The 8,581-nt window shown below is 54.5% G+C and overlaps 2 protein-coding genes across 2 annotated transcripts; both read right to left on the reverse strand.

Annotated features, from left to right (window-relative positions):
• Positions 1-1,318: 1,318 nt before the first annotated feature.
• On the reverse strand, positions 1,319-1,962 carry B0H18DRAFT_1126070 (uncharacterized protein; the record flags this gene model as incomplete). Its single annotated transcript, XM_048035108.1, has 2 exons — positions 1,319-1,556; positions 1,610-1,962. 2 exons carry the CDS (start codon positions 1,960-1,962, stop codon positions 1,319-1,321), a joined length of 591 nt encoding a protein of 196 aa, XP_047886137.1.
• Positions 1,963-7,628: 5,666 nt separating this feature from the next.
• Positions 7,629-8,122, reverse strand: B0H18DRAFT_164166 (uncharacterized protein). Its single transcript, XM_048036937.1, has one exon. The coding sequence runs from the start codon at positions 7,986-7,988 to the stop codon at positions 7,689-7,691; it is 300 nt and encodes a 99-aa protein (XP_047886138.1). The 5' UTR covers positions 7,989-8,122; the 3' UTR covers positions 7,629-7,688.
• Positions 8,123-8,581: the final 459 nt, after the last annotated feature.

The raw sequence follows: 8,581 nt of genomic DNA on the forward strand, positions 1-8,581 counted from the left end.
AGCTCCTGTTTGAGCAGTTTCGCACTGGAACCGCGGGTTTTCTCGGGCCCGGCGGTAACAACCTCGGCTGCATAGACAACCGCACCTCTGCCACCGCCAATGCGTTCCTTCAACTTCCCTGAGCTGAAGAGATGACCCCCGTTCTTCGGCACCTCTGCAGCACACCAATCTGGTCTGTTCAGAATCTTGTTGGAGTAGAAGTCGGACTGAGGGGCTGGGAAAGCCTCCTCTCTAGAGAGGGCTACGGCGTCCGGGATGTGTGTCCCTGTGAGGGTTAAAGTCGAGAACATGGACAACGAATCGGACTCGTTCTGCAGGTCGACCTCAGTCCGTCAGCCACAGATCAAGCATGAGGTAGCTTCGGAATTTACCAGCTTCTTGGTCGCTCTCTTGTTATTCATCTAGCTTATATGGAGTGGGTCAGGAACTTGGGATGTGCGATGCTACGGCAGCGCACTGGCTACCATAGCGGTTAAACTGAGGTCCGAGTCCAGGGCTTGCTTCTGAGTATCAGATAAGTTGCAGATAAGATTAGATGGACGCTGGACTACTCAATCGCTCAGAGTCAAGCGCCCATCAGGTTGAGCTCCTCGACGTGAATGCATCCGCGGATATTCAAAGCTGGGCTTCCTCCGACTTTTACGACTCAAAGAATAGTACAGATAAATAAACACTGAGCTGAGCAGCGAATCTGTGGCAAAGAAGCGTGGACGAAGAGGCTGTCGAGGTTAACGTCGAATGACCCAGTCACCGGAAGGGAAACTTGGAAGCTCACTAGACTGAGTATTATTCCTCCTCGCCCCTCAGCATCCTAAATCAACCGAAGTCAGTTAATCGCGGCCCGGTCTTGAACAGGTCTCTCGTGATAGCGAAACGCGATAATACCTCCTATGAGCGTTCGCAACACTGAAGCTCGCCCAAGTCGGGAAGATGATAAAATGTGAGCCTTTGGTGATCATCGTCTCGCGTAATTTGCACGGTTTTGACCGTGGCTGGACTATATGAAAATACGTCATGCTGTATGGTTTCGTGAACACTGTCACCCACACAAACAATAACGTAGATCTGAAGGAGGTAAAGAACTGTCCAGGACATATAAGCACAACTACTCAATGCATCCCGGATAGAGGAGCCTCTTCAGGTTCCCGACGTCTGTATCTGTACGGGGATACCCTCGTAAGTACCTAATCGAGAATGCAACTCAGCTTCAAGTCGGATGAGTTCAACAGAACCTACCGGGTCCGGGCCAGCTTGTAGTCGACTGAGAAGCAATACATGATGGAGTGCAGTTGCATTATACCCCAGCCTAAACCGAGCGTCAACCAGTGGGCTCCAGCCCACGGGATGCGCCTCTCTGTATGTCGTCTAGATACTCATAATTTGTGTTTTCATTCCGAGGGTCATCAGCGATCGACCAAGCAAAGTCAGCCAGGTTCCACTTATGCACTCGGCACATCTTCGTGTCTGCCAGCGCACGTATGATGTTGGCCGGCCGGAGATCATTATGGATAATGAACCCAGAGGTCAAGTCGTCGAGAACCCTCAGGACATCTTTCCTGTACGAGATCCGTGTAAGGGTGATTTGGATTTGGGACATCACGACACGTACCGATTGTCTGTGTCCCAATCATCCTCGTTCATGTTATACTTTTGCCCTCCATGGGCCATCAGGAGAACAGATAGGAGTGGCTCGTCTGGGTCGGGACGCCAGTCGATCCATGGCGAGAGCTCCCTGGTTCCTGGAGCATCGTTAGCACATTCGTCCGTATCATCATCGAACAATGTGTCGTCGCGAATGGGGTCATCAGACGCTCTGCGCCTAAGCAACGCGTCGAGGTCGTAGTCATCGTTCGACCAGAGAGGAAAGGGCAAGTGTTCGGAAGCTAGGTCGATGGTGAGAGACACGTAGCAACGCGGAGCGATCACGCCTTGCAGTCTTCCCTCAGTGAGGTGATCGTACATCCAAGCCTCCCGAGCAAGTGTGCGACAGTGGTTCGGTCGCGCCACCTTCACACAGAGATCAAGAGTATACGGATCTTTTGACCATGGGGCACCCTGTTCCCCAGGCGTGGCTGCGACCCTTCGCTGCGTAGACTACAGCAGATCTGCCTCCGCCAACACGTTCCCCGAGTTCGATGGAAAGGTGGCCACAATTGTCCGGAATGTCTTCAGCGGGCCAGTCCAGTCTATTTCGAAACTTGCTGCGATTGAAGTCGAATTGACGAGCTGGGAACGCCTAACGCCTGGGGAGCGTGATGGCGCACGGGACGTGTGGCCCTGTAACGGTCAAGGACGAGAACGTGCTCAATGACTTGTTCTGCGGAACAATTGCGTCAGCTACTGGCCGGACGTATCATTGCAGCATCTGACTTTACTACTTTCATCCACACATTATCATCGGCGATAACCTCAGTCATCCTAGAACGAGCCAGCCAATAGAGCCAACGACTCGGACACGCAAGCAAACCAGATTGACACGGGCGCGCGCAGACACTAGTTCAGGCCCTGCAGTTGAGCCCAGGACCACGGCATAGGCGAGTCTATCAAACACGCACGTAGAGAGACATAGAGTTCATAGCTTTGGGTGAGAGTAGGTAAAGAGTAGGTGAGAAGATGCAGGCGCACCTTGAAAGCGCGCCTTCTCGCTTGTCGGAATCCGAAACGAACGCAACATGTACTGTATACTTACGTCGGTTACTGTAGTATGTGCTTAGCACGAATGTAACATATGCACTGTTTCTGGGTCTCGACGTCGGACTAGGCCCAGCTTGATACAGACGAATCACGTATCGGCCGTATAGTTCAAGTTCATGTAGTTCCGAGTCGTGCATGCTGTACTAGTAGTCTGTAGCTGCTCGGAACCTCGTACAGGGTAGAGAGTGCCTGAGAGTGCATCAGGAGGGCACCATGATCGTTGACATACTCAGGCACGTCAAATGTAACATCGTAGGAGACGAACGCGGACCAAAGTACTAGCCTTGTGAATACGAAAGCGACGTACCACACTATTACATCAGTGGTCGGGCAAATGGTGAAGTTGCAAGAATCCTCTCGGCCGGGTAGAGAGTATGCCGCCGACGCCCTACCACCGAAGCATAGTTTGATGATACACTTACGATAGGGTAGGGTTGCATGCCAGCGGCCGCAGACATACGAGATCCGGCAAGGCTTCGGATAATGGGCTATCATCGAATGCACTAGGATGTGGCACAACTTCTAGATGCATCAGCGGCAGACGGACGACAGACAGACCTGCCTTACCACTCGACAGCATCCTACCAGCCGGGACCCTGAATCGATACCGCACAAGGGCAATCTATGCAGGACTATCGTCACTGATACATTTTTAGCCGTTCAATGGACTCAATACAGTCCGGAACATCAAATTGACAAAGGAATTACAGGCCTTTTGACATCTGCAACGACGCTGCAGATTACACAGCACCCGAGCACTTCGCCACAGACCGACGATCTGAACCAACCTCCTAACCCATATACGACTGTTGTTGCGGCATGCCCGGTGGTGGTGGAGGCATCATAGGCGCCATACCTTGTGGCATGAACCCTGGCGGAGGTGGTGGCATCCCTTGAGGCACGAACCCTGGCGGAGGCGGTGGTGGCATACCCGGCATGCCCATACCCATCGGCATACCCTGCGGCGGGGGCATGCCCATCGACATTCCGCCAGGTACCATCGTCTGCTGAGGAGCGAACCCAGGTGGCGGGGGTGGGGCAGGTGCCGCGGCGAGTGCGCCAGCGAACTGGCCTTGGTACGGACCCTGCGGATAGCCAGGCATAGGAGGATGGGCGCCAAATGCGCCCATAGCAGTCATAGGAGCAGGCGGTGGACGCGCGGCGACGGGGAGGGCGTTGTTCTTGCGTGCTTGCGCAGCGAGGAGTCGCTCGGCGGGCGTACCGTGGCGCTCGCCTTTGCCATCTTTTTTGAAGGCATATTGGACTGTGATGGCTTTGTTCATGAGGAATTGTCCGTTCATAGACTCGACTGCCGCGTCGGATGACTCAAAGTCGGTGAAGGAGACGAAACCGTAGCCTTTCGACTTTCCGCTGCTCGGATCGCGCGCAATCTGTGTGGGAAGGGAGATGAAACATGAGGGAATTGGAGGACCCGAAGGAGTGGCACGTGAGACGGGCGTACCTTTGCTGTTGTAGCCATTACGCCGAAAGCGCTGAACGTGTCGTAGAGTAACCGCTCGTCGACATTCTCGTCCAGGTTTCCGATGAAGAGGTTTGCGCCTACGTCAAGCTGCTTCTTGTCCGAGGACGCCTGAGTGGGAATAGCAGAGCGTCAGGTGAGAACGAACCTTCTTCATTCGAGGAGGTATAGCACGGAATGAGGGCGCGAGGCGATAATGAGGCAGAACGTGCGCTTCCCACATGACGGGTGTTCTGAACACGATGAACGGCATGAAGTGTTTGACTTCGGATAGGATGGTGCTGAGGCCTAATAAGCAATATAGCATCACTGAGACATGCTCAGCACATAGCGACCGTGTCGCCCAACGCATTCAACAATTCACCACGCTCCATGAGCACAGTTCTGAAGATTGTGCAAGGCGACAGGACGATGCAGCCGCTCCACCAACAAGTTCGAGCACAGCAGCGCATGGCAGACATTGTCGGCATCCACACTGCATGTGATGTCCAAACCGCCTCACTGAAAACGTCAGACGGCACCAGTCATCGCCCCCAGCATCGCGCCCATTCCGAGCATACTTTGACAAACGATACGATGACACACCTTGTTAACCCGTATTGGCTTTCCCCACAGCTTGATTTGATTCATAATCTTACAAGCGTATTCCGCATCCTCCTCGGTCAAGAACTCACAGAAACCGTATCCCTGATGCGTCATAGATATCCGGTCCTTCGGAAGGTGCACGTTCACTGAGAGCGTGACGCATGTCAGACTAAACGAGGCGCATATAGGGACACGGACGAGTGCTTACCGACTGGACCCGCTTGCAACATGAGTTCCCAGACAAGCGCGTCTGAACACCGCTCATCCAGGTTCCCCTACGCGTGGCCCTGTAGTCAGCGCTGTATCGAGAAACACGAGTATAACATGCGCACAAGGTATACGGTTGCTTCTTGATTCCTGTCGTCCTGCGGCCGAGACATGGTGGTAGCGGTTCAATGAAAAGAGCGCCTATTTACAGACGCCGTCTTCCCGTAGCGGCGCTACCATAAAAGGCGGGTCCGCCACTGGCAGGAGGAGGCGCTCTTATTCAATTCTCCGTGCATGGTTGATGAGACAACTCTGATTTCTCCATTGAACATTGTTACTGCGAGAGTAGGCTGGTGCGTTGGCTAAGCCGCGTGTCGACTGTTATCTTGCGCAATAGTTGACAGCGTTGGTTTCTTCACGGCAATGGTGAGCTACGATCCCACAGTACGTTGAACACGGGATTGACGGAGTGGACTTGCAGAACGAACAGCTATACATGTTCTCAAATTTGAACTGTGCATCGCGGACTTGATGACTGATGACTCTGTCCAGACATGAAACCTTTTCCGGTACGCCAGCCTGACCATGGCCGTGACAGGCTACGAAACCGACAGCCTCGGTAATGCACAAGTGCTGAAGAACCGTGCCAGGGGGACGCGTCGGTCATTGGCGGCAGGTCTGCTGGTGCTTACGCAGCGAATGTCGTGCTATGCACTGCGCATGGAGAAGATAGTGTCCCTGGGCCTGAAGACTCCTGCCAAGTTGGAGCTCTGCGTCAAGGTAGCCCAACCGAACTGGTGTTGCTCGCTTGACCCGGACGCCTGCATCTACAAAAGCTCGGTGCGTGAGCGGCATCACGCAGCACTACTACGGGTTCTTCGACGCTCGCTGAATTGGCTTCCGAACAGCTTGCTCTTCGTCTCTGCAGCTGGTTGAACGATGACTCTTACATCGGTGCACACCCGGCAAACCGGAAGTCCGGTGATCCAACCTGCAACAATCGCCTTTTTGACAATGTCGTCTACGATGAGAATGAGAACGCAGGGTAGATTGGCCCTTCAACACCGTCGCACCACTCCCATCGGTTCTCGTAGGTTCTCGTGTTAGCTTGCGGTGGACTGAAATATAGCTTGAGTGAGGATTATTGGGATGTGCCTACCCAGTACGCATCATAGCCCTCCCCATCTGTCTAGCTCAAAACCGCTTTCGGTACTTAGACGAGATGTCCTGCAGATCCTCGATGATTTGTCCGCCAGGTATATTGTCCGGCGTGACCTTCGCCCTGCCAACACCGTACCGCCTCGGCAGACACGCGAGAATGCCTTAGACACCAGTGCGTGCACGAGTGGAACTCCATCGACTTTGCCTGGTCGATCAGTCAAACCAAGGAAATGGAAGACTGAAGCGTTCGCGAGCACATGCGTACTTCTAAACTGCTGGACACCCAGTGGGAAACCAGTGCGTTATTTTATGTGTGAATCCTTCTGGTCCCTACAACGTCTGTATCTTCCACTTTCGAGCAATCAATAAGTACTGGCTTGCTGATCGTTCGCCTTGTTGCCTATTAGTACGTTGAACGTTGACGTTGAGTACTGAGTACCTGAGTCATGACTCCGATGTATTAGGCTGTAAGTTAGGTATGATGTTACCTTGCGACTAGCAAGGTCTCTTCGGGGGTCTGAATTCGTCGTGGGAAATTTCCGGTTTTTTTGGCCTTGTTTGTTCCACCTCCAAACCCGGACAGACAGCGCTTAGCCATGCTACTGCCCTCAGGCTGAGGCTCCCCATACCGAACTGTCGACGAAAAAAGGTGTACATGAGCTCTTTACTGCCCTATGAAGACGTAGACCATCGCGTAGACCATCGCGGGAGCCATTGGTCTAGTACCAGAGGAATAAGGTCTGCGTGAGCAGTGAGTAACCTTACATGAGTGCGACTCTCGCGATGGCCTAATATTAGCAACATAATACACTATTTTCATGCACAACGAACGCTGAACGCTACGCGAACAGATGTCCGCAACCACTGCAACACCGCCGCAGGCCCCTATCCCAGTAGAGCAAGAGACACGACCATGGCCCTACGACACGGCGCGCTCAACTGGGACCTCATGCACGCGGCTTCTCGCCGCCATCCTCGCCACAGGCACGCTCACCACGGTTGCCAGCGGGCCCGGCTCGAACTTCCGCGGCGTCGAGGAGCACATCTGCGGCGTCGAGAGGTGGCTGGACACGGAGGACCGCACGCTCAAGAGCCTCGTGTTCTGGGTGTACCCCATCAGGAAATCATGCAATCTGTCTGACGGCGCCATCAGGGGCTTCAGAAGCATTCAGATTGCTTCAGATTGCTTCAGATCAGCTCATACAGTCAGCCCTCATGACCTCGATCTTTTTTGAGATTTCTTCGTCAGACAGAATCATCAGACATCCTCAGAGCAGTCAGACTCTCTGTCAGACTCTCAGAGACACCAGAATTCATACATTTACCACCCAATATTTTTATTGTACTCTGTATGACGGAATGCTCCAATGTCGCGATCAATCATTATCCATGCTAGCAGTATATACACCACAGTACAATCGCACTAGCTACTGTCCATGAGCCTTTAGCGCGTCGTGACGGCAGTCCTCCGCGAGCTCACCCTCACACTGGCACTCGTAGGCCTTCTTGGGGTTGTTGGGCGCATCCCTCGTTGTGCTCGCGTGCAGTGGGCTCCCATTTGTCATACTGATGTGCGGCGGTGTGGCCCGAGACGTCCCGCAAAGGTCGACGCAGAGTAGTCAGGCGTGCTGCGCGGCGAGAGGGCATCGGATCGTCTCGGATCCAGACTCGCGCGGGTGAGATCGTTCCCGTGTGAGCTCGCGCATTGGTGGTTGCCGGTGAGCGTGAGGCGGAAGAGCCCATCCTCGAGGATGGTGTAGCGCGGATTCCTGCGTGTGGCTTCGGACTTGCACAGGCTCATGCAGGCCTCGGGGAGAGGGAGGCGGACGAGAGAGAGGAGAAAGGCGAGGGCGGGGGTCATCCACGGCTGTCATCCGGGTGTAATGGATATGACGCGCGAGAGGGTCAGTGTGTAACGCGTCACGTTCATTGAGAGGGACAACAAGTAAGAGGGATGACAGTGGGCGAGCAGGACAAGCCTGGACAACAGGCGAGTCGAGTGGCGGGCGCGTGAAAATGCGGGAGCGGATGGGCGAGCTAGCGAGCGAGTGAGAGCGGGTGACCGTGTCCGCGAGCGAGAAAGCTGGCAGGCAAGCCAGTGAGGGGATGCCGTGGCCTGTCCGTTCTCGATGGGCCTATGCGCGTCGGACTGGGGCATGCCGGCCTGTTGCTCGGCGGGCCCTTGCACGTCGCGCTGGGTGCCTGCCAGTGGTGGATGGTTGCTTGTCGCGGTCCTGCTCGTTGAGATGGGTAATGCACGTCGCCGACTTGTAGATGTGTGCGGCGTGCCAATGCATGTGAGGCGTCGAATCCATATGCGGCGAGCCCTTGCTGGCAGGTCCGTGCGCGACGTGTTGAAACTTGAGGCTCAATCAGTGCATACGTACCGGGCTCGGACTAGAGTTGTGAAGCGCGCTGCGCAGCGAGGGCTGCTGCGCTTACGCTTGTCGCGCG

This window comes from Fomitopsis serialis (genome assembly GCF_022376445.1).
Source record: "Fomitopsis serialis strain Sig1Antser10 chromosome Unknown B0H18scaffold_180, whole genome shotgun sequence".
Lineage (NCBI taxonomy): Eukaryota > Fungi > Basidiomycota > Agaricomycetes > Polyporales > Fomitopsidaceae > Fomitopsis > Fomitopsis serialis.

Coding starts and splice junctions, on each gene's coding strand:
- B0H18DRAFT_164166 (XM_048036937.1), bottom strand. CDS start 7,988: ATGACCCCCGCCCTCGCCTTTCTCCTCTCTCTCGTCCGCCTCCCTCTC.